Raw genomic sequence first — 23,044 nt, forward strand, 5'->3', positions numbered from 1 at the left:
GTGTTTGCTGATTTGGATCATGAAACAACTGAACTAAAGGATCCTTATTCCTTTCAGCTGTACATTCCATGATTTTGGGGAAAAACCCTTTGGTTGATAAAGGTTCTGTGTAAAAGACAGGAGGAGGTCTGTTCTTTCCTCCTGTATCCTGTATCCTGTACTTTTAGGATTTCTGTATTTGGCCCTTGCCTTATCAAGTGACCTTTGGCAATTTAGTTCTCCTGCCTAGATTTAGCTTCCCTCATCTGTAAAATGGGCTTGGTCGTTAAGGCTCTTACTGGCTCTCTCATTCAAGGACTCAGATAGAGTTGGTGTACTCCTGGGAGCTAAGATTTTGGAATCCAGCAGCTGTCCTGATGGCAGAAATTGTTTTTATACTTTCCTGCTGATGCTTCTTAAAGAAAAATTTTGAAAATTGCCAGCTGGAACCTGAGGAAGATACTAGGAAGCTCTTTGCCAGGAGACTTCTGCAAGGGCGGGGCCATGCCTGGTGGGTATCTGCAAAGAATCCCTTGATCTGTGTCCCTCTAAGCTCTGTTTTCCCATTTGCGCATGGACTAAAATCCCTAGGTCAGTGTTCTTCCCTGTCCAGCACTCACGTAGGACTTAAGAGTGATGGCCTGTGCTGGCTCTGACCTGGGTTCTACGTCCAGGGTGAGCTCTTAAGGCTGTAGTTCTCAGGCCTCACCACAGGCTTGTAGTAAACACCCCCAGAGCACCTGGGCCGACTTCAGTTGCCAGTCATGGCTACCTCGCCCAGTCTTAACGAAAATCCCACCTTCGGTCTGAGGTTTGAGAAATCGCAAATCAAAATTTTGTTTACAGTAGCTGGGGGTGTCTGCTGAGTGAGCGGGATCCATCTGCCCACAGCAGCCTCAGAGCTTGGGAAGGGGGAAGAGGGATCAGACTGGCTCAGCCCAGAGTCCTGACAGTGGAAGACAGCTCAGTCCTCCCCATGTGGCCACAGAGCAGCGCAGGTGCTCTCCCGTCTTTTCCACCTGCAGAGTTGGCTCCAGGCTGGCCCGTCTGGGGCTCTCCTGGCAGTGCCGGTGGTCAGGTGTTAGGTGTGCCCTGAGACATAGAGGCCCAAGGGCAGTGTTCAGTTTGGGGCCTAAGTTGATGTCTCATTAGGGCAGCAAATGATTCACTGAGGGAGAAATTGAGGCTCAGATGAGGTGAGTTTTTAGAGCTCGTTCAGCTTTTAAATAGCAGAGCCGTGACTCAAACCTAGGTCTTTAACTTACATTTCAGTGCTCTTTTCTACTGTATTATCCCACCCTCTACTTGTGTTAGCGGAAACAAGATATAAGAGTTTCAGCTTTGAAATCAAGCAAACTGGCTGGATCACTCAGTCGCTTTGTGACCTTGGGCATATTCCTAAGGTTCTCTGTGTCCCAGTTTCCCCTAAGGAAATGGTAGCTACTGTTTTTAGTGTAATGCCTACTGTGGTTGGTCTTGGGCTAAGGGCTTGTGTGCCCTTTGTGCTCTTAGCACAAAGGGAAGGGTGCAGAGAGAAGCCTGCCCAGTAATTGCGAGGGCTGGGGGAGTTGTGAAGAGGAAAAGACGAGACTGCACCTTGTCTTCCTTCCTCAGTGGCTCAGGTAATAGGGAAAAGTCCTCAGTAAGCAGGAGTAGCTGCCTCTCTGGCACAGCTTGCTCTGGTCTCTGTCAGCTCTGTTCTTACCCTCTTTCTCCTTTTTGTTATGTTCTAACTCACCCTTCAAGCCTTCTTTAGGATGCCTTTCCAGCCTCTTCCCGGGCATGCTCAACCCTTCCCTCTTACTTTCCTCTGGGGATTCACAGCCCTTTGTACCTGCTTTTTTGTTTGTTTGTTTGTTATTTCAGATTTGCCTTTTTTTTTTTTTTTTTGGAAGTATAGTTGATTTACAATATCGTGTTAGTTTCAGGTGTACAGCAAAGTAATTGTACCTGCTTTCTGTATAACAATCTGTTTTCCTGTCTGTTACTCTTTAAACTGGAAACTCCTTGAGGGTAGACACAGCTTTGTTCATGTGTCATCAGCGCTCAGTGTAAGGCCCGGCAAGGAAGAAGTGCCAGGAGATGAATGCTAGAAGTTACACAGAAGGAGGCTGGGGGAGGTGGGAGAAGAGTCTGGCCCAGCTTAGTTGAGGGGAGAACCGCTCCCTATGTAGTGTCTGTGCATAGGTGAGGCAGCTAAGGCAGTTTTTGGTTTCAACCAGAAGGGAGGAGGGCCCAGAAATAGTTCTTACAGGTTAAACAGGTACCTCAGCACGGAAGGCTGTGTAAATGACAAGAGAAATTCCTAGCACATACTTTAGCAGTAAGGGGTGAGTATCTGTATCTGCCAGGCATGGGGTACTGTGGGCAGTAGAGCGGTGGAGAGAATAGATTGGGAGAGGGGATTCCAGAAAGTGATAATTATTGGAGGCTCACGTTCTCAGTGCTAACTGGCACCCTGAAAATTCTCACCATCACCCCTGACTGTGTTCACATGTAAGCATCTCATTTGTTTACACCCTCCTCCCTTGCCTCAGGCCTGATTGTGTTAACAGTTGACCTAATTTTGCTAAAATCTGTTTGCAGCACTCAGGCTGGGAATTCTGCCACCCTCTGGCTCCCCAGGTCCGAACCAGCTTCCCTGGGTTTGCTCTGTTCACCTAGCCAGCCACCTCTGCTCTCATGAAACCTCCATGGTTTCTCTGTGGCTGTGTTCCCTGGTATGAGGTGGATTCTGAGAGCTGAGCTCCTGTCGGGGCTGTGAGGACAGCTTGCCATGTTTTTTTTGATCCTAGGAACTGGTATTTATTTGCCTTCCACATGCACTTTATAGTGTACCTCCCCTTTCCTGCTAAAACCTCCCTTTCTTCTTCCCTTTTTCTCTCCTTTCCACCTTTGCTGAGTACCTGCTCTGGTCAGCCTCTATGCTAAGTATGAGGCTACAGAGATAAGTAAGTCTTGTGCCCGGGTCCTGCGGAGCTCACAGACTACCAGAAGGTGACTGCCATGAAAGCTGAAAAACACACAGGGCAGAACCTTGAGATAATACATGTTTTTAGCTGTCCAAAGAGTGGGAATCCTAGTTCAGGGGAGAAGGAATGGGCAGGTCTCTGTGAACTGTGGTAGGCTGGGAAGGTGGTAGGAATTGAAGAATGGGACTGGGATTATGGTAGGAAGAAATACATCACTAATAAGGCATAGACTAGACTCTTAAATTCCCTATTTTCCCCTCTTTTTTTTCTGACAATAGTTTATAGATTCTGTATTTGTCGGGGTTCTCCAGAGAAACAGAACCAATAGGATATGTATATAGGTATATATATATGAGGAGATGTATTATGAGAATTGACTCATGCTATTATGGAGGCCAAGAAGCTCCACAGTCTTCCACCTGCAAGCTGGGACCCCAGGAAAGCCAGTGGTATAATGCAGTCTGAGTCTGAAGGCTGAGAACCAGGGGAGCTGATGGTGTGAGTCCGTGTCTGAGTCTGAAGATTGAGAGCCAGGGGAGCTGATGTAAGAGGGCAGGGGAAGATGGATGTCTCAGCTCAAGTGGAGAGAGCATATTGGCCCTACCTCTGCCTTTTGGTTCTGTTCAGGCCCTTAGTGGCATGTGGACGATTGGATGATGTCCAGTCGCATTAGTGAAGATGACCTTCTTTACTTAGTCTACCGATTCAAATACTAATCTCTTATGAAGACAGCTCCACAGACACACCCAGAAATAATGCTTTACCAGCTATTCGGACATCCCTTAGCCCAGTCAAGGTGACACATAAAGTTAACCATCACAGATTCCCTTAGGATTGTGGGGTTCAGCCTGGAGCCCCACTGAAGGGAACTGACAATTCTCACATCAACTTCTCCAACTCTTACCTCTTCCTCAAAATCCACGTCTACATTCTTTATTACCTATGGGATATGCCCATCTAAATGTCTCCAAACACCTCAAAGCACTTACATTTACAACTATGCATTTGATCTTTTAGTAATTCTGTGATAATGCATTTTACAGTTGAGGAAGCTGAGACCCAGGTGGGGAAAATGAATTTCATGACAAATTGGGGCAGAGGCAAGCGTAGAACCCAGACTTCCTCATACTCAGTGCAAGATGCTTCCTTTGATGAAACAAAAATTTCTCTACGTGAGGCCTTACGTGTAACCTCAAAGGCCTGGCCATTCAGCCTTTGGATCTTCACTGTCCTGATGGCAGTGCCACAGTCAGCTCCCAGCATGTTGTTTGGGGGGAAAACTCAGGCCTTGGAATCCTTAGAGTTGAACTCAGGCTAGATCAGGGTTTATAGGCATCTCCATGGTGAGAGATGTTTGCATGTAATAAAACAGAAACAATACCTGCTGCATGAGTATGAGAAAGTGGGGTGTAGCAGAAAGACCGTGCAGTCAGGCAAATCTGGATTTGAATCCAAGCTCTGTCACTTTTTATGGACTCTGGCAAGTCAGTGCCTCTCTGGAGCCTCAGTTTTCTGGTCTACAGAATGGGAAGACTCTACCTTATAGAATAGTTGTAAGAATTTGAAATGAATATAAATGCCTGCTCCATTTTATATTTTCTCTATTTCCCTTCTTTCCTTATGTGGATTAAAGAGAGGGAGATGTCACACTTGAGGCTTATCAGTGAAGATTCAATCCCACTAATATTTATTGAATACCTTCTGTGTGCTGGTCAGTGCTGTGCTGGGCACTGGCCTACAGACAAGTGATGATCAGTAGGGGCCACAGAGTAAATCAGCCAGATTAGACTTATTTTCTTCCCACCAAGCTTGGTAGCCCATGGGATGTGACAGGCAGTATATTTGAGCTTCAGCTATGCATTTGACAAGGCAGAGGGATATATGGGATGGATGCTTGTATATTTAAGTGGAGTCAAAACTGGCTGAAGAGACCCAGGGGGTGACTGATGGAGCCTATCCTTGCCCCTGGTCATTCAGTATTTTTATTTATGAGTTGGATGAGAATATGAAGCTGGAAAAAATAGGATCTTGTTTCAAATCGATCTAGAGAAGGTAGAATAAGGGACTGAATAGAATAGATTGGCGCCCAATCTGTATGCCCACCTTAAGAACTTTGAAGGGTTGGAGATAATAGGGGGAGGGTGCTGGTCGCATAGAGTCTTGTTTGAACAGAGTACCTTTGACTTTTAGTAGGAATGTAAAGGGGATGTTGATGGAGAGAAACCCTGGGAAGCCAAGATGAAAAGTCTTTAATAAACAGGGGAGACATACAATACCCCAGCCTTTGGTAGAGGCTGGATAGGAGGCAGGTGTGTTCCAGAAAGGAAGGCAGCTTACTGTGCTGCAGAGATATCCCTTCTTGGGACCTGAAGGACGGTAGAGTGGGGACTTGAGAATGGCTGGAAGTATAGACCTGCCAGGAAGCTAGAGAATGGCCGCTAGAGGACCCTCAGTTTTCTCTGTTAGAGTCTGGCATAAACACGTAAAGGACACGGCTACACCCTGGACCTAGTAACTCCCCTCCCTTGGATGGAAATAGAATGTGCTAATCTGTCCTTGATCCCACACCATCCCCAGGTCCTATTGCTCAGCCTTTCAATGAGGAGCTATGAATGTAACCCTTTTTGTCAAACTGGGCCTCAGCTTCATGCAGTGGGATTTCAGCTACATGTGTCTTTTCCTGCTGTCTAGACCCTGCCTCAACTCGGTGGCTCCACTGGATCCTTTTGGATTCCCCTCAGCCCCTTGTCCTTACTGGGCACGGAAATACCGTCAGTCCTGCCTCCCCCCTCCCCAACACCAGGTGACCCACTGTGCACAGGACGTCATTACCTCTTTTCCCTCGTCTGGGGCCCCTCTGAGCCATAGCTGCTCTATCTCAAGTGGAGGACAATGCAGGCAGGGCCTACAGGAGCAGCCTCTTTCCCTCCTGGTGTCTCTTTCAGTCTCCTGTGCTGTGGCCGAGAGCCCAGGTCTGGCACAGCAGGACCAATCTCAGGCTCCAGGACTGCCCCTCTTCTGGCTGGCTCAGTTCTTGGGACATGGTTTTTACTCTTACCTTCTGATGTTATTCCTTGTCTAGCTTTTCAGTTTTGCTCTGGAGACTGAGCATTGCTTTGAACCCCAGCTGGCGGCCAGGGCCCTCGCACTTCACCAAATTGCTGCCAGGCCTTCCCTGGAGGTATTCTCTCTTCCTGGCACATATAATGTCTTAATGTGTACCAATCTCTTGATGCTACTCCTGTTCTACCTGGTCTCTGGGCTGAGCCGCAGCCTAGAAATGCTCTCTGTAGATGAGACTTGCAGACCTTTACCTGCTCTGGGCTTTGTACCTTGTACCTAGAATAGCCTCGTAGTCCAGGAAACCCAGCTCCTGCAGTAACCGCAGTCCCACAGCCAGTCCTCAGGCTCTAGTGACATTGCTTTGTACCCTTACCAGCCATCCCCTTCTACCTACTGTAGCACTGTAGCCTTGCTTACCCTGTAGGGTAGAAGCCACTGCCTCTGGGCACATGGGCTCATCGCAGCCCAGAATGGCTGGGATGTATTGAGAAGGCACTAGTTCTCTCCACTGCATATTAGGAGAGTATGATCCAGTAAACTTCCTGTATTGCTCTAAGGCCTCTCATCCTTTCCAAACTAGGCCTTGACTTAGTAGAGAAATAGGCACAGAGTGTGGCCAGTGTGTGTCTAAGAAGAGAAACGAATTCCTCCTGAGTGGGAAGGCTTTGTGGAGGAGGGGGTGCAGCAGAGTCTGCAAGGCTAAGTGTGTAGTGGGCACCCTGACTCACTGTGCCCTTCTTCTCTGGCAGTGACCCGCCATAATCACCTCAAGGACTTCATGCTTGTGGTGTCTATCGTTATTGGTGTGGGCGGCTGCTGGTTTGCTTATATCCAGAACCGTTACTCCAAGGAGCACATGAAGAAGATGATGAAGGATCTGGAGGGCTTACACCGAGCTGAGCAGAGTCTGCATGACCTTCAGGAAAGGTAAGGCCCTGTCCCTTCCCCACGGCCCCGGTGCTGCCATCTCTTGGGAGCCTCCAGTTTCCACCTGCGTTGTGGGCCTTCTGGCTCCTGAGACCCTGCTGACGACGTAGAGGCCCAGGCTGTGTCATCCTTCCAAACCTGCATCAGAGCCTAGGTTCCTGCCATTCCATTCGCACAGGCAAGTATTCCTCCCCAGGGCAGAAGCTTATTTCTGTCTTTTCTCCCTCGGAGCTTCAGAGGGAGAAGTGTGGAGCTGTCAGAGGTCTTGAGCTTCCCTGGTTGGATGACTTGTTAGGGGTCATTTTATCCTCCGTCCCACCTCTGGACTGCTTCCCTTCCCATAGAAGTAGACATAATTAACTGTTCTTCACTGTTTCCCAAAGAAACCTCACAAATCTGTCTTCCTAATACCTTTCATGCTTTCTTGTACAGCATCTAAATCTCATGAGACTCACTTGTTGTATGACTTTGGGTAAATCCCTTTCCTTTCTAGGACTTATTTCCTCATCAGTAATGTAAAGGCATTGAACTAGGAGAATACCAGGGCCTTCTAGCTCTGATAGTCTGGGATTCTGTTTAAATAAAACATGGCTTAGAAACTATTGTAGAAGATCTAGCTGTGAAGAGAAGGTGCCAGTCAGTCAGCCGACCTAAGTATTGGGTTGGCCAAAAGTTTCCTTCGGTTTTTAAAGTAAAAGTAAAAGACACATTTTTCATTTTCACCAAGAACTTTATTGAACAGTGTATTCACCGTTTTGTTCCACTACCTTCTGCCATTTTTCAGACAGCTTTGTAGTTCCATCTTCCCAAAACTTTTAATCTTTTTGAGCAAAGAACTGTTCCAGGTGCCTTTTACAGTCTTCCAGGGAATTGAAATTTTTTCCATTAAGAGAATTTTGTCAAGACCGAAATAAATGGAAATCCGAAGGTGCAATATCTGGTGAATACGACGGGTGAATCAGAACTTCCCAGCCAAGCTGTAACAGTTTTTGCCTGGTCATCAAAGAAACCTGCGGTCTTGCGTCGTCCCGATCAAAGATTATGCGTTTTCTGTTGACTAATTCTAGACGCTTTTCTTCGAGTGCTGCTTTCATTTGGTCTAAGTGGGAGCAATACTTGTTGGAATTAATCTTTCGGTTTTCCGGAAAAAGCTCGTAATAGAGGACTCCCTTCCAATCCTACCATATACACAACATCACCTTCTTTGGATGAAGACCGGTGTTTGGTGTGGTTGGTGGTGGTTTATTTCACTAGCCCCGCGATCTCTTCCATTCCACATTGTTGTACAGTATCCACTTTTCATCGCCTGTCACAATTTGTTTTACAGACAGAACATTTTCGTTACATTTAAGTAGAGAATCGCATGTGGAAATACGGTCAAGAAGGTTTTTTTGCTTAACTTATGTGAAACGCAAACATCAAAGCGATTCACAGAACCAAGCTGGTGCAAATGATTTTCAACGTTTGATTTGGATATTTTGAGTATGTCGGCTATCTCCCGCGTGGTATAATGTTGATTATTCTCAGTTAATGTCTTGATTTGATCGCTATCAGCTTCAACTGGTCTACCTGACCGTGGAGCATCGTCCAGCGAGCACGAAACTTCGCAAACCACTTTTGACCTGTTCAATCAGTCACAGCACCTTCTCCATACACTGCACAAGTCTTTTTTTTTGCATTTCATTTGTGTTTTTATCTTTCTTGAAATAATAAAGCATAATAAGCTGAAAATGTTGCTTTTTTCTTCCATCTTCAATATTAAAATGGCTACACAAAAATTCACCAATTTTGATAAGTTTTTTTTTTTAAATGCATACTGATATGACAGCTGTCACAATACAATCTAACAAAATTGTTTCAAATGAAGTTAAGGACAACTAATCGCTACTGGAACCATCTTACAGAGAAAAACCAAACGAACTTTTTGGCCAACCCAATACTTCCTGAAGTCTAGGAACCAGGTCTGTGCAGGGAATTGTAAGGAAGTCGCTGCTCCTGGGGCCACAAAGCTCACACTTAAGAAGGAGCAGTGAATCAGTGCCAGCTTATGGGACGAGAGCTCCAAGGACTGGAAGGGCACAGAGGTAGGAGATGAGTGGATGTGGAGTCTGAGGAGGTGGCCTTGAAAGATGGGTAGGAAAGATGTAACCTGGTAGTTCTGGTTGAATGTGTAGAGTGAGGCCAGATCCCTGGCACCTACAGACTCACATGGAGAAATTTAGTAGGATGCAAAAGGCAGTAGAGAGTCAACGTAGGTATTTGGCTTTTTGCTTTGTTTTGGTTTTGAGAAAAGGAGAGGCCTATTTCAGGACTGTCTTTTAGAAAATTATTCCAACAGCCTAGGGGCTCCAGTTGGGAAGTCTTTGCAGGAATCCATGTAAAAAGGAATGAAGTCTGGCTCTTTTCTGTTATTTTAAAATGATAGATATAATTTTCTTTGGAGGGATGGGGAAAGGGTTTCTTAAGAGCTAGGTATTGTTAAGTACTTAAATGTATTATTGTTTTTAATCACCACAACCCTGTTAGGTAGGTATTGTTATCCCAATTTTCGAGTTGAAGAAATGAAGCCTCAGAGAGGGTGAGTGTCAGAAAGTAGTAAGCTAGGAATTTCAACACCCACAGGGGGCTGCCTCAATAAAGACCGCCTTAGCAGATTCATTTCCATGGGCTGGACTTTTAGGAGGCAAGAGGAGTTTTATCTTTGAGCCGATTCCTGGCTACTTTGCTGGACCCCCTTGTTCCTGGGCCCTTTTCCAAATGGGGACGAAATGCTGCTATGTGGGCAGTCCCCATTCTTCATTTGTCTGAAAAACATGTACTGTTTTCATTCCAAAGGCAAAGAATCTAGGCAGGAGACATTCCAAGTTTGGGGATAAAACTAAGCTCCCAGCCCTCCCTGCTCCGTACGGCCTCCAGAGCTAAATGACCACTGCGGCACTTGGAGAAACGGATGCACACTCTCCCCAAAGACAGGCTTGCACCTGTGCACACACATATCCTCCTCTGACAGTATCCAGAGCCCATGTGCCTCCTTGTCCCTCCTCACTTTGGCAGGCCTACACTGCCAGCCACCAAAGAGCTTTTTTACAGAGTTCCTGATATTTTGGGTGAATAAATGTAATGCTACATGTGCATTCCAGTTAGGATTTCATTGGGTTTCAAGATAATTCTTTGAGGCAGGCAGGAATTTTGACTCCCACTTAGAAAGGAAGAAACAGGCCTAGTCCAGGGAACAGACTTGTCCATAGTCATACAGCTGCTTAGAGCCAGGGCTTGCAGTCAGGCTGCCTAATTTTCTTGCTTGTAATGGTAACTGATTGCTGCCTTCAAGATGCTCAGTCTTCTGTGGAGGAGACGGAGTGGGACAAGGCTTGATTGTACGTTTATTTTCTCATTTCTGTACCCAGTGGTATTTATTGATCTTCATCTCTATTAGATGCTGTTAGGACTATGAAAGTGGGTCAGTTTTGATTCTACTTTAAATGGAGCTCCCTATTGTATAGAGAAGACAGGCGTATCACAGGCTTTTCAGAAGAGGCTGCTTCCGGAGAGGATAATATTTCAGTGAAGAATCGAATCCCTAGTGGTGTAATTTCAAGCAGTGGGGTCATGGAAGAATACAATAAAGGCGGACATTCAGCAAGGGGAAGGGGATGGGGCTGGAAATGGCGCCTCTGATTTGTTTTTAGCTGTGCATGTAGCTCCACCTGCTGTATACCTTAAGGAGGTTCAACTCCCTTTTACTCCAGGAACAAAGTAGACAGAAGGCTACAGTTTGTCAGCAGGAAGCTTGCAGCCTAGACACTTTTCCTCTTCCCTCCTTACTTGTCACCACATCTTTTGAGGCTTCAGTCACTGACAAATCTGGACTTGGGATTCTTTATAGGCTGAGTTCTGTTTCTGCCTCTTCTGTTTCACCTACTTAATTAAACTCAGTGGTCAGTGCTCTTCTCTGTGGGCCCTACTTGTTCTGTAGCCTATCCTTCCTCTCTGTACCTCAAGTCTAAGCCATATATCACTTGTCTTCTTCCTCATCCTTTCCCCCTCTTATCCTGGTTCCCCGGTAACTTGGTGGTTCCTACTAAGGTCGGAAGACCTGACAGTGGCCAAGTCCTTTCCCTCTTCCAGAGGGACTAGCCAACTGTTACTCTTTCTTCTGGGTCTAGCCCCAGGCCTCACCTTCCCTGACTCCTTTCAGGCAGAGTTGATCACCCCATCCTTGACGCCTACCCAACACCTTGTATATCTCTCTATCATAGAACTTATCACCCTGTGTGCACCTATCTGTTTACTTGTTTATATTGGACTAGATTATGAGTACCTCAGTGGCAGAGACAGTTTTCTCACTCATTTCAGTATATCTAGGGCTCAGCACAGGGCTTGGCATTTAGTAGATGCCTTAAAGTACTTGGTGAATGAATGGATGGATGAATGAATGAAGGAATGAACATAGATATGTGGCAGAAAGAAGGGAGGAAGGAAGGAAGCTTGGTTGGATGGATGAAGGGTTTTGTCAGTAAACAGAGGGAATGTGTGGGTGGGTACAAGGGCATATTTTCATTATAACTGATGCCCTTGAGATCTTACCCACCATGGAAGATACTTAGGAAGGGAACTCAGGGCTGGGGGCAGCAGGGGCTCTCCCAAATCTTGTCCAGCCCCTTTGGCATGAATTTCATTTTTCGGTGCTTCTGGGAACAGGTACTCAGGAGTCCAAGAGGTACAGCTCAACAGTTCCCCTCTCATCTTCCTTAAATCTCCCCACTACCACCACCCCCATCACATCTCACCATCAGACTTTCTCTGGGTCTTTGGTCTAGCTTGCAGGGTGTTCTACATTTATTGCACCTTCCAGATGCCTTGGTATAAGGTAGTAACTGTGGGATTTGAAGACATACAGATTGGAATTCTGGTCTCAGTTCTACATGCAGTTAATTCCCGTCTCTAAGCCTTCATGTCCATATCTGTCCCAGGCTTATAATGATACAATATATCATTATCTGCAGGGAGAACAAATGTGAAATACCTTGTAAATTAATAGTTGTTACAATCTGAGTATGTGAGACACCTTAGAAGGAAGGATTCAGGTACCCGGGAACCTAGCTTCACAGCCTTTATTACTGGCAGCAAAATGATGGCCCACATAAGAATTATGGTAGTGACCGTGGTTTCTGTTGTGACCTGAGCTACCTCAGAGCCAGGCAGACAGCAGAGTAGGGAGAATATGTTCAGAGGGCTGGAGCCCTCATTTTCCTCTTGGATGCCATGCCTCGTGGCGTGTTGGCTGGCGCCCGCTTGCCTGGCCTTCTCCAGCTCCCTGCTTCGCCCCCCAGGCTGCACAAAGCCCAGGAGGAGCACCGCACAGTGGAAGTGGAGAAGGTACACCTGGAGAAGAAGCTGCGTGATGAGATCAGCCTTGCCAAGCAGGAAGCCCAGCGGCTGAAGGAGCTGCGGGAGGGTACTGAGAATGAACGGAGCCGCCAAAAATATGCTGAGGAGGAGCTGGAGCAGGTAGGGGAAATCTGCAAATTCTTGGACACCCCGAGGGGGTGGGGTAAAAGGACAGGGGCCAAAGGTCTGGCTAAGAGTAGTCAGAAAGTTGCAAAAAATGGTCACTGTGGTTGTCAAAGAACAGTGAATAACAGGTGGTAACAGTTATTTTGTTCCTTTTTAATTGAGGTATTTACATAAAGTATACAAATCATAAGTATACAGCTGGCACACTTTTACATATGCATGTACTTGTGTAACCACCATCCAGATCAAGATACAGACTCTCTTAAGCACTCAGAAGGCTCACTTTTGTCTCCCCTTTCTCCCTGTCGATATTCCACCCAAAAGGTAACTACAGTCTTAATCTCTAAACCAGATTAGTTTCACCTGCTTTTGAACATCATATAAATAGCATTATACAGTATGTATTCTTTTGTGTTCGGTTTCTTTCACTCAGCGTTATGTCTGTGAGAGTCATCCATGTTGCATGTAGTGATAATTGATTTATTTCCATTGCTGAGTATTAATCCATTGTATGAATATACTGTAAATTATTTATCCATTCTCCTGTTGATAGACTTTTGGGTTGTTTGCAGATTTTTTTTTTTTTTTGCAGTTTATCAATAACATTGTTTATGAACCTTCTTGGTGGGCATCAATTATTTCTGTTGGATATGCAGTAGGGCATTTATATATTTAGCTTTATCAGAAACTGACAGTTTTCCAAAATGGTTGTACCAATCTATACTGCCACCAGCAACAGTGTGAGAGTTCTAGTTGAGCTACAACCTTGGTATTTTTAGGCATTTTCATTTTATACATTCTGATATGGATGTAATGGTATCTCATTGTGATTTTAATTTTTATTTTCCTATTGACCAATAATATTGAATACCTTTCCGTAAGCTTATCGACCACTTTCTTTGGGAATCTCTTCTAATTTAAAAAGTTGGGTTGTATTTTTTCTTAATTGATTTGTAAGAGTTTTAAAATATATTCTGGATGTAAGTCTTTTTGTCTATATATATACATACATATTGCAAATATTTTCTCCCAGACTGTGGCTTGCTTTTTTGCTCTCTTAATATTGTCTTATTTTTTTTTTTTTAAATTATTTATTTATTTATTTATTTATTTATGGCTGTTTTGGGTTTTCGTTTCTGTGCGAGGCCTTTCTCTAGTTGTGGCAAGTGGGGGCCACTCTTCATCGCAGGGCGCGGGCCTCTCACTATCGCGGCCTCTCGTTGCGGAGCACAGGCTCCAGACGCGCAGGCTCAGTAATTATGGCTCACGGGCCCAGCCGCTCCGCGGCATGTGCGATCCTCCCAGACCAGGGCTCGAACCCGTGTCCCCTGCATTGGCAGGCAGACTCTCAACCACTGCGCCACCAGGGAAGCCACTTAATATTGTCTTTTAATGAACAGATGTTCTTGACTTTAATGAAGACCAATTATTCAATCTTTTTTTTTTTAAATGGTTGATGCTTTTTGTGGCCTGTTTAAGAAATCTTCCCCTAACTCCAAGATATTTTCCTCTAGAAGCTTTATTGTTTTACTTTTCACATTTAGGGATATGGCTTATTTCAAACTAATTTTTGTGTATAAGATGAGGTAGGAGATCAAGGTTTTTTCCCAGGTAGATACTCTGTTCTGTGGTCTATATGTCTATCCTTATCCCACATTGTCTTACAACAAGTCTTGATATCTGGCAGTGTTAGGTTCTCCAGCTTTGTCCTCCTGCAACATGGCCTTGGCTATTCTAGGTACTTTGCATTTACGTGTTGGCTTGTCATTCCGTTACAGTGTGCTCTGCTGGGATTGTTATTTGTTTTTACATTGAATCTATAGATTAATGTGGGGGAAAACTGACATTTTAACCAAATAATTATTCTAATTCATGAGCATTGGTTATCCTGTCACCTATTTAGGTCTTTAAAAATTTCTCTCAACAGTGTTTTGTAGTTTTCAGTGTAGAAGTCTTGCACTTAAAATTTTTTAAACTTGTTCTTATTTTTTTAGCTGCTTGAGATGGAAGATTAGGTTATAGATTTTAAACCTTTAATCTTTTCTAATACATGCATTTAGAGCTATAAATTCCCATTTCAGCGCTGCTTTAGCTGCATTTACTAAGTTTTGATATTTCATATTTTCATTATCATTCACTTCAAAATATTATCTAATTTCCATTGTGATTTCTATTTTGGCCTGTGGTTATTTAGAAGTGTGTTGCCTAATTTTCAAACACTTGGGTACTTTCCTATTTATCTTTCTCATTGATTTCCAGTTTAATTTTGCTGTGGTCAAATAGTGTGTGTCATAGGGTTTTAGTCCTTTCAAATGTGTTGAGACTTGGTTGATGTAAACAGACTACACAAAATGATTGAAAGGCAAAGTGTCAGACTGGATAAAAAACAAAACCCAACTATATGCTGTTTACAAGAGGCAAGCTTTAGAAATAAAGATACAAAATGGTTAAAAGTAAAAGGATGAGAACACTAGGCTAAACACTAAGCAAAACAAAGCAGTGGTAGCTATATTAATATCAGACAAAGTAGACTTTAGAGAAAGAAGTATTACTAGAGACAAAAATGGACATTTCACTTATGATATGTGTGAATTAAACAGTAATATATATAACAACCCTTAATTTGATATACCTAATAATATAGTTAAAATACATATGTAAAGCAAAAGTTAAAAAAACTAAAAGGACAAATTCATAATCAAAGTTAGAGATTTTAGCATCTATCTCTCAGTAATAAGCAGCCAAAAATATCAGTAAGGATATAAAAAGTTTAAACATGGTTAATCAATTTCACCTCATTGATGTATATAGAGCATTTTACCCAACAACTGCAGAATACACATTCTCTGTAGTGTGTATTATGCTTAGTTCTGTTCTTTATTTCTCTCTGTGCTTTGGTTTGGTTATTTTATATTGATCTGTCTTTGAGTTCCCTAATCTTGTATTCTGCCGAGAATTGTGCTATTTAGCCCATCCAGTGGAATCCTACTCTCAGATAATGTATTTTTCTAGAATGCCCTTTCATAGAGCATTTTCTAGAATGCTCTTTTATAGGTTCTCATTCCCTGTCCAGAATCTCCATGTTTTCATGTTTCCTGTCCATCTTTTCCCATATTTTCTTTAACATTTCAATCATAGTTGTTTTAAAGTCCTTGACTGGTAACTCTTAACATCTGGATCATTTATGTGACTGCTTATTTTTCCTCTTGATTATTGCTTATATTTTCCTGCCTCTTCTCATGTCTAGTAATTTATTTTTATTAAATGCTGGACGGTGTGCATAAAGAATAATAGAGGCTGCAGGTGATTTTTATCTTCCATCAGATATAGGGTTCTGTTAGGTATGTTGGGTGAGGCTCTGATCACCTCAAGCCAATGAGAGACTGACATATGTTGGAACTGGGTTGTAGTTTAATAAGACTTGGCCTAAGGCTCATTTGTCCCAGTTTCTCAGGTACGCCCCTTCCTGACTTGTGATTGCGATCTGGTGGATTTCTTTCTCCTCAGCCCTGAAAGACGATGAGAGATTCCTTTCTGCCACTTGGAGGTTTTTAAGTTAGCTCTTTGTCCTCCTGCTCCTCAGAGCTTCAAAGTTTTGCAGCTACGTTAAACTGCTTTTAATGTAGAACTTGATCCTACATTTCCAGACTCGGTGTATCAGCCTCTAAGGTATCTGTTCCTCATTTTAAATCTATAAAGCCAGGAGTGGGCCATTTTATAGTTTCCTTTTCAAGGAGCAAAAACCAAATGACGCTTGATCTTGTCATTGGCTTTCAGAGGAATGAAGGTGTTCTGTCCTTAGCTAAGGCCCTCCTGGTCTATATTAGGCTCAGGGGAGGACCTCAGGCCTGCTGTGGGATACTTCCCCAGTGGCTGAAGTTGGGCATGAGACTGCTCTCAATCTCTTTTCTCTGGGATTCCGACCAGCTAGAAGTCAGTGTTCAGATGGGGGAGTTGGGGATCATTTATACTGGTAGCCTGGGTGAGATAGAAGGAATTCAGTGAATATAATGGATTCTGTATATACTTTCAGACCTTTCATGCTTGAGTGCTTTGTGACCATCTGCTTCATTTTATGCTCCTTGCTGAGAAGTCAGTGAGGAGATGTCTGCTTACACATTGGTCCTTCCATATCTTGGCCTCTGTTGGCAATGCCCATGTTAGGTGTAAGCTTGCTTGTTGTTTTCTTGCCTTGTAGAGAGAGCCTACCCACCCATCTCAATGGGAGAATCACAGACAAAGTCTCTGGGCTGGAGGAGACTTTGGAGAGTATTCAGGCCAGTCCCCTTCTGGACTAGCAATCATTTTGAAGGTCTTTCTGACATGAGCTCTTTACATACCTCTCATGACGGGGAGCTCATGCTCTCCTGAGATCACCCCTTCGCTTACAGTTTGGATTTGCATGGCAGAAAGCCTTACACTGATTGAGATCTGCTTTAGGAAACACATGGTCACACAGCCAGTTGAATGACAGACCAGGGACCAGATCATATTTCCAGACTCCCAACCAAATGCTTTCCTGCCACATTGTGATGTCTTGAGTCCAAGAACAGACCCAACTGTCAGAAAGAAGAGGATTTATTGAGATAACCTGTACCTTATGAGAGCAGGGAAGATTGCTGAGATTGGCTATATGACGAGGAGAGGCAACAAGTATGTGAGAAAAGAATGCTCTAGTCTGGCAGCAAAAAAAAAATAAAAATAAAAAAATAAAAAAAATCTCCATTTGAGTTCTGGTTCACACTACTGACTGTGTGACCTTGAGGAGGTTACTTTCCTTCTCCAAGCTTGGTTTCTTGTACATAAAATACAGAGAATAATCCTTGCCCTTTCTCCCTCTTGGGAGAGTTGTGAAGCTTAGGTGAGATAGAAGAAAAGAACTCTGAAGTATCATACAGAGGCATTGGAGAGGGTCTTGGTAGTAGTAAGGACTCACATCCTCTTGGCTACACAGGTCCGGGAGGCCTTGAGGAAAGCAGAGAAGGAGCTGGAATCACATAGCTCATGGTATGCTCCAGAGGCCCTTCAGAAGTGGCTGCAGCTGACACACGAGGTGGAGGTACAGTACTACAACATCAAGAAGCAAAATGCCGAGAAGCAGCTGCTGGTGGCCAAGGAGGGGGTGAGACCTGCCCTCCTGCTGCCCTCTTCTCTTCCCCCACCCCCCTTTCACCTGCCCTTCTTCCTCCTCTCTGCCTCTCTATAGCCCTCCTGTTGGACAAAGAGACATCCTGGTGTTGGGTTTTGTTTCTTTTCCTGATAATACAGTTTCTAATAATGTCTTCAGGCTTCTGGAGGAGGGAATGAGGGTGTGGGGCTACTCCCACCTGCCTTCTGGGAAAGATGAAGCAAGTGGAGGCAGGTAGACGGACGTCTCTGCTGGCCCCAGACTGACATGGGGACAGAATCCTCCTGGGGCCAGGATCCCTTGGCTTGTCTCATTGCCTCTATTTTCTTTCTTCCCCTACCCTTTTCTCTCCTGTTGCCTTCTGTTTTCCTTTCTCTTCTTGCCTTCCTTCTTCTTGTGCAGCCTAAGCTGTGCTAGGAGGAGGGGGAACCAGCCACAGAATAGCATTTCTCATTTCTCCAGCCTCTATCCCTGCTCTTTTTAAGCTGAGGACCTCATCTTTGCAGGCTGAGAAGATAAAAAAGAAGAGAAACACACTCTTTGGCACCTTCCACGTGGCCCACAGCTCTTCCCTGGATGATGTGGATCACAAAATCTTAACAGCTAAGTAAGTAGCACCTGTTGCCCAGCTCTGGCGATGTCCTCAGAGTTTGAGGTTGTCCAGGGCCTCCAGCCCTAACTCTGCTTCTTCACTGGTAGAGGTACAGCTCTGGTCTCCTGCCCCAGCCCCTGGCTATTTCCCACCTTGCTCTTAAGTTTATGATTTAATTGTGTTTCTTATTTACACATATCCCCCCAACTTGTTCCTCTGAGAAGAAACCTCATTTCTATTGGGGCTCACACCCAGCCCATGCCTGCCATTTTCTTTCATCCCTCTTCAGGCAAGCTCTGAGCGAGGTGACGGCAGCACTGCGGGAGCGCCTGCACCGCTGGCAACAGATTGAGATCCTCTGTGGCTTCCAGATTGTCAATAATCCTGGCATCCACTCACTGGTGGCTGCCCTCAACATAGATCCCAGCTGGATGGGTAGTACACGCCCCAACCCTGCCCACTTCATCATGACTGACGACGTGGATGACATGGATGAGGAGATGGTGTCACCCTTGTCCATGCAGTGTAGGTGACCTCTTGGGTGGGGATGAGGGAAGGAGCCTTTGATGTGCAGATTGAGAAGTTGGCCTCTGCCGTGCTTAAGCAACATATGGGGCAGAAACCAAGATGGTTTAACTCATGACCTTGGTTAGTAAAGCACAGTCCGCACCAAGATACCCCTTTATAGTTGTCCTTTTGGTGGTTTTCCCTTCCTATATGTTCTGTTTGCCCTATGGGTCTGTTGTGTTAAGTGTGTCTCCCTTCACTCTTTGTGTTTTTCTTAATCCCTTTATTCTCTTTTTCCCCCCCTCCTATCTATCTTTATAAAAATAATCTCCTTTAGTGGTTCATAATATAAAAATGGCATTCATTTTGACTACTTATTGCTTTAATTTGTTTTAATTTTATATTCCTTACTTTTAATTGCTAAAGTAGTTGAATGGAATGATGTCTCTTTCTTTTTGTTTTTTCGTGTGAGGCCCCAGGAAGCAATAGTCCCTTACAGTGAAAGAGCCCTAAATCCTCCAAGCCAGAAAGACATTCTTGTCCAGGAGGGATCTCCTGCACAAGCATGTCTGTCTTTCCACCTGAACTCTCGGCCATCCCCACCCTCTGTCCTGGGTCTTCCCTCTTCCTTTTCTCCCCTGCGAGGGGTAAGAGCTGAGTAGAGCAGAATTGAAGGAGACAGCACTCTGTGGGAATTCTTCAGTGAAGGAAGGGACATACCCCTTACTGACCCTGTTGAATTTTTCTCTGGATCAGAGGCTATTTTAGATAAATAGAATAGACTTTTATGGAAAAGCTCTTGTGCTGGGCCCATATCCCATGAGTGCAGAGGGGATGGCAGAAAGCTGGGCTGGGTTAGGGGCTCACTTTCAGAAAGTCAGATTCTTTAATCAGGCTGGATTCCAGCTCTAGACAGGATTTATTTGTAAGTTTCGTCAACGATAGTTTGCCTCTGGGCAAGCCTCTTCTTCCCCTGGGCTGTTAACTTGGCAGGGCTTTAGTCAAAGGCCCAGCAAGGTTAGGATCACTAACAGGTAGAGCTTGATCTTGACGTATTGATCTAAAGGCTCCCATGTTCTCCGGGTTGGGAGGGACCTTCATTAGCTCTGAGCCATCCACCCCTTGTCCCCTGGCCCTTCCCTTATCCCATTGAGGGGCAGGGTGAAGCCCTCTGTAAATCAGATTCTCTTCTCCTTTTGGCCTGGCTGTTGGACCCTAGATGCTGCCTGGCTGATGGGGCGTAGGTTCAGTGACCGCTCTCTCTGCTCAACATCCGCCGGCTCGGATGATCAGTCCCTCTGGAAATACCCGGGTTTGAGGAGCCCCTTTGGGGCTTTTGTTTTTCCAACTTTTGGGACTAAACCAACACTCCTATCCCACGGGCCCCTTCTCCTGCCTGCGTCACTCCCCTGCCTGCTCCTGCTATTCCCTCACCACAGTCCCTACTAACTTCAGGGAAGGGTTCGGAGGTGAAAAGAATCAGCCTGCTCAGCTGAGGGCTTGAGAGAGAACAGCCATGGTGATGGAAGGCTTAGGCTTCTCCTTTCAGCCCAGCTAGACAGATGTCCTGGTGGCCCTTCAGCTAGCTGGGCTGAGATGAAAGAGGGAAGGAAAAATCCTCTTCCTCTTTTCTCTTTCTGTTTTCCCCTTCTGTCTCTCTTTCCCCGTCCCTATTCTATGCTTCCTCTTCCCCTTAAGCCTCCCTTTCATGTCTCGAAAGCCACCAGCCATAGAAGCCCTGCCTCCCTAGCTCTCCATCACCATGGAACTGTGCTCTCTTCCTGGTGGCCCTTCCAATGCTTCTGCCATCCATGTAACTGTGTCCTTTTTCCCATCTTTAGGGAGAAGGCAAGGAGGCCCATATATCAGGGTAGAGGAGAAAAAAACAAAGGTGTGAATTCTGTTTTCAACTGGAGCTGGGAATGAGCCCAAGAGGGATGTTCTAGCACATCTCTCAGTTATCTGGTACCCACATACCCCTTCTCTGGGCATGGTGGCCCTCATCTTCCAAGAGCCTGATTTGCAGCATTGATCCAAGAGCTGGTTCTTTGTTGTGTACATGCTTATTAGAAGAAATTTGGATAGTAAAAAGAGTAAATATGGGCATAAAAAGGCACCTGTAATCCCATCATATTTGAGTACCTTCTCTTTCAGTCTTTTGTTTGTGAATTTTTAAATAATTTTTTTATGTGGTCAAGATAATGATAACCACTACCATTTACTGAGTGCCATGAACTGTGTCAGGTACTTTAAAAACATTATCTTGAAGCCTCATGACAACCCTGAAGGATTTTATAAATTAGGAATTAAAATAGGGAAGTAAGTTACTCAAGGTCACAGCTAGAAACAGAAAGGCCTTGTTTCAAATTCCTGTCTTGTGTATTCTATAGCTCAAGGCATTCCTTTTACATGAGATTTGGTATCCTTTTGTTTTCCCTGAGCATTTTAATAGACATTTTTCTGTGTTTTAAAAATCTTCTCATAAGCAGCTTTTTTTATTTGGCTGTGCAACGTGGCTTGCAGAATCTCAGTTCCCCAACCAGGGATCGAACCCAGGCCCTGGCAGTGAAAGCACTGAGTCCTAACCACTGGACCACCAGGGAATTCCCATAAGCATCATTTTTAATAGCTGTGTAACCTTCCAGCAGTTGGATGTGTTATCATTTTCCTGTTGTTCCACCTTTATTTTTACTTTCATACAATTATTAATAATGATGTGATGAACATGTTTGTGTATAAATCCTTGTCTGAGTTGTGAATTATTTCCTGAGTTTGGCTTTCTAAAAAGGCTGGTTCTTAGTGCCCTCCCGGACCTTGTCCCAAACCCCTATCCTACCCCGTCCTGCCTGTGCCTTCCCACTAACTGCCTTACCGTCTCCCTTCATAGTAATGTTGGCCCTAGGTCTCCTTCCATTGGAATTGCCATTAAAACTGACCTGGGTACCTCATCTTCAACTTCCCCTTCCTTTTAGGACCCCTGGTGGGAGGTTTCGGGGAGGAGGTGCCCCATTCTCCAGACTGGCCACTGAAGGCCCAGAGTGGTCTCCAGTAAGCATTTCTCCATGGGCAAACCTGCTTCCCACCAGCCCAAAGTAGTCTGGCCCTTCCTCACACTTTCTTCACTCTCCTTGCAGCCCCCAGCCTGCAGAGCAGCAGCGTCCGGCAGCGCCTGACGGAACCACAGCATGGCCTGGGATCTCAGAGGTTGGTAGAGGGCGAGGCTGGCCACTTCTTGACAAGCCGGGTCTCTCTGCGGCGAATGCGCAGCCTTTCATCTGGACAGTCTTTCAGTTCTGAAGGCCTCGGGACCAGCGCTCCATCTGCCTCTGCTTCTTCCTGCTCCTCTACCACCACCACCACTGCCACCACCTCCAGCACCATCACCACCACCACCACCGTCCACATCCACCCTGTTTATTACCACCACAGCACTTCCTATTTCCTCCAGATGAAGCCCTACCCTGACCCACCCCCTTCTTACAGCACCGCTGTGATGCCTTGGCATTCAGAGAGCTTGGGGTACCAGCTGTCTCTCTTCTCTTTCCTTTCTCCCTTCCTTGCCTCTCTGCTGCCTTTACTTTGGCCTTTGCCTGCTGGCTGCTGCTTGGTCAGCTGCGGGGGGTGTGCGGTGGGGCACCTTCTCCTTGTCCTATCCTTTCCCAGCCTGCGACTCCTCCTTAAGGTCAGCCTAACTCCCTAAGCCTTTCTTCCCTTCTCTGTTTGGGGTTTGCTGACTCTAAAAATGAGTAACAACCCCCCTCCCTCACGGTCCTATAGCACCTTGGCCTAAACTTTCACATCTGTTATCTCAATGGAGCCCTCACTTCCTTCACTCCCTCAGCGAACATTTATTGATACCTACTCTGCCAGGCTCTGCTGGGCATGGGGATTCGTAGATGATAAGATACAATCCCAGCCATCAAGAATTGCAGTCTGGTCTGGGAGAGGTACATAAATGATTCTGGAACAGTTTGATAAGTGCTAAGGGGGTGTTGAAGAAGGAATGGCTAACAGTGTGAACCTGGGTGGAATGCTTCACAAGAGAGATGACATTTGTGCTGGCACCCTGTGTGCAGGCAAAGGAGAAAGAGTATTCTAGGCAGAGGAAACACATGCACAGGCATAGAGTTTCAAGAGAATCTGATCTATGTGTGGTTAGAACATTGGCTATGTGTTGGTGGGAAGGGGTAGTAGATGAGGCTAGAATAATGAGGGGCTCTGAAAGGCCACGGGCTTTGGCCATTACCCTTCAGGAGACGGAGAACTGCAAAGGGGTTTTTAGAAGAAAGTGAATTGGTCATATTTGCATTTTAGAAATAACATTTTAGTGGCCTGTATAAAGGAAAGAATGGGGAGACT

At 45.2% G+C, this 23,044-nt stretch overlaps 1 protein-coding gene across 10 annotated transcripts in view; it reads left to right on the forward strand.

The window, feature by feature from the left end:
• STIM1 (stromal interaction molecule 1) overlaps window positions 1-23,044 on the forward strand; it is a 199,438-nt gene that overhangs the window by 171,143 nt on the left and 5,251 nt on the right. For 4 of the 10 annotated variants that reach the window (XR_014250450.1, XM_082411385.1, XM_082411386.1 and 1 more), the window contains exons 6-12: window positions 6,764-6,941; window positions 12,275-12,452; window positions 17,413-17,580; window positions 18,093-18,193; window positions 18,468-18,703; window positions 19,905-19,997; window positions 21,820-21,889. Coding sequence is in view for 9 of the 10 variants with exons in the window: in XM_082411385.1 (XP_082267511.1) it covers window positions 6,764-6,941; window positions 12,275-12,452; window positions 17,413-17,580; window positions 18,093-18,193; window positions 18,468-18,703; window positions 19,905-19,997; window positions 21,820-21,889 (1,024 nt within the window). In the remaining variant the exon portion in view is untranslated. Of the gene's footprint in view, window positions 1-6,763; window positions 6,942-12,274; window positions 12,453-17,412; window positions 17,581-18,092; window positions 18,194-18,467; window positions 18,704-19,904; window positions 19,998-20,526; window positions 20,577-21,819; window positions 22,205-23,044 lie in introns of all 10 variants that reach the window. The other 6 variants (XM_082411387.1, XM_082411384.1, XM_082411388.1 and 3 more) reach the window with 4 other exon arrangements.

Source organism: Balaenoptera physalus (assembly GCF_965194825.1).
Source record: "Balaenoptera physalus genome assembly, chromosome: 10".
Taxonomy (NCBI): domain Eukaryota; kingdom Metazoa; phylum Chordata; class Mammalia; order Artiodactyla; family Balaenopteridae; genus Balaenoptera; species Balaenoptera physalus.